The sequence below is a fragment of the Papilio polytes genome, unplaced genomic scaffold, assembly GCF_000836215.1.
Source record: "Papilio polytes unplaced genomic scaffold, Ppol_1.0 DF821845.1, whole genome shotgun sequence".
NCBI lineage: Eukaryota > Metazoa > Arthropoda > Insecta > Lepidoptera > Papilionidae > Papilio > Papilio polytes.
In genome coordinates this window covers 4323073-4324730 of record NW_013527359.1, presented here as the reverse complement: position 1 = coordinate 4324730, position 1658 = coordinate 4323073, and the positions used below count along the sequence as shown (strand labels likewise).

Genomic DNA, 1658 nt, shown 5'->3' with positions numbered 1-1658 from the left:
CATACTTGGCAATGGCAACATTGAATGAGTAAGCAATTTGTCCTGCCCTATTTTATTTAAAATACTACTCTACGAAACTACAAAGATATTTTAATTTTATCTCTTCGCTACAAAACTTTAGTGCATATTCTGATCCCTTGACGCTGCGTTTTAATTGTTATTTCAACATTTATCAATTATAAAGCATTCTCAAATGTAAATAACTTTAAACCTATAAAAAATATAATATAACATACAAAATAGTAATAGTAATTAAGTATTATTTCTATAAAACAAAATGTCCGTTCATAATAGTGATGTTTCTCCTACGTAGAAAGAATATGTAAGGCCGATTGACAACCAACTCGAGTTCCGGCGCCTCGTCCCACTCTATACCTGGACAAATAGCATCATTGTAATGTAAAACCATCATTTACTATTTACAACAGAACAGTTTTTGTCATTTCATCACCATCATCATCACCCTTTGTCTGGCCAAATCATCACTTAAAACTTAATATTTCCAATCGTCAAAGTATGATTTTAGTTTACTTTCGGCTTAAATTTAAGTTAGAATGTAACACCACTTGATGCTATAGATTAATAACTTACCATCGTCTTTAAAAGCATTACGTCCCGCCTCCGCCCAGAACATGAGGCGCTGCACCGCGTGGGACAGGCGCAGCTCGCTGCACTCCGCGTCCTCATCGTCTACCAGACGAGATATGCCCATCTACGAATACGATATCGGACTAACTTTCACCCGCTACTCCGGTTGCGAGGAAATAAAAATCGTAGTAAATAGCCTGTATGTTCTTATATCTTTGTGCAAAATTTCATCTAGATCCTAAGAGCCCTTTCAGAGATTAATAATAAAACTCAGCGGCTAATCAACCAATTATTCTTAATTCAAAGTCTAACGACTAAAGTATTTGATGATTTTCGCTTTTTTCTTGGATTATTGTATTCAAATTGCGTCTCTGATTATTTGTTGCTCGCGACTTCGTCCGCGAGAAACTTAAAAAATAATGAAAAAGTATTTCTAACAGTGAAAGAATTTTAAAATCGGCCTGTAGCTTTGGAGTTTTTTGAATACATACAAAAATACAAATCTTTCCTCTTTATAATGTTAGTATAGATTTGTGCTTGCATATTCTGTACCGTATGACGTAGCAATACTTGTAGATTGCATTTCCTATCTTTTGTATATATTAAGAGACGAGAAAGAAACACTTACTGCTTGTAATTTGTTCGGTAACAGGAGAGTCATGCGGAGCGTATACAATGGGAGTGTGACGGCCACGCGCAAAGTGTACATGCGGTCTAACACGTGGTAGATACTAGTGTCAGCCACGTGCCCCGCCAGCTGGCGCAGAGAACGTCCTCGCGGCACCAGCAACAGTAGAGAGAGACCGGGAGTTGCGTAAAATATTTCTATAGCCTAAGGAAAAAAATATGCTGTTTTTGTATGTCGTAGTGTAGTCGGTTTTTATTGACTTTTTAGTTACATTTTCATATCTGTGGGTGTAAATAACGTTATGGTATATGTGTACAAACATATCATATTTGGAACAATGTCTGGCAAATGGTATCAAATAACAAGAGCACTAATTATCTCTGGGGGCGTTGCCTATCCAGTGTTTAGAACGTAACCATTATGTCAACCTTTATTCCCGATT

General features: G+C 36.7%; 1 protein-coding gene across 3 annotated transcripts in view; it reads right to left on the bottom strand.

Moving 5' to 3' along the window:
• Positions 1-220: 220 nt before the first annotated feature.
• LOC106107980 (serpin B10-like) overlaps positions 221-1658 on the bottom strand; it is a 6203-nt gene continuing 4765 nt past the window's right edge. For 2 of the 3 annotated variants that reach the window (XM_013289023.1, XM_013289021.1), the window contains exons 5-7: positions 1217-1420; positions 592-712; positions 221-375 (exon numbers count right to left, since the gene is read on the bottom strand). In XM_013289023.1, the coding sequence (XP_013144477.1) occupies positions 266-375; positions 592-712; positions 1217-1420 (435 nt within the window). In that variant the 3' untranslated portion in view covers positions 221-265. The remainder of the gene's footprint in view (positions 376-591; positions 713-1216; positions 1421-1658) is intronic. The other variant, XM_013289022.1, reaches the window with a different exon arrangement.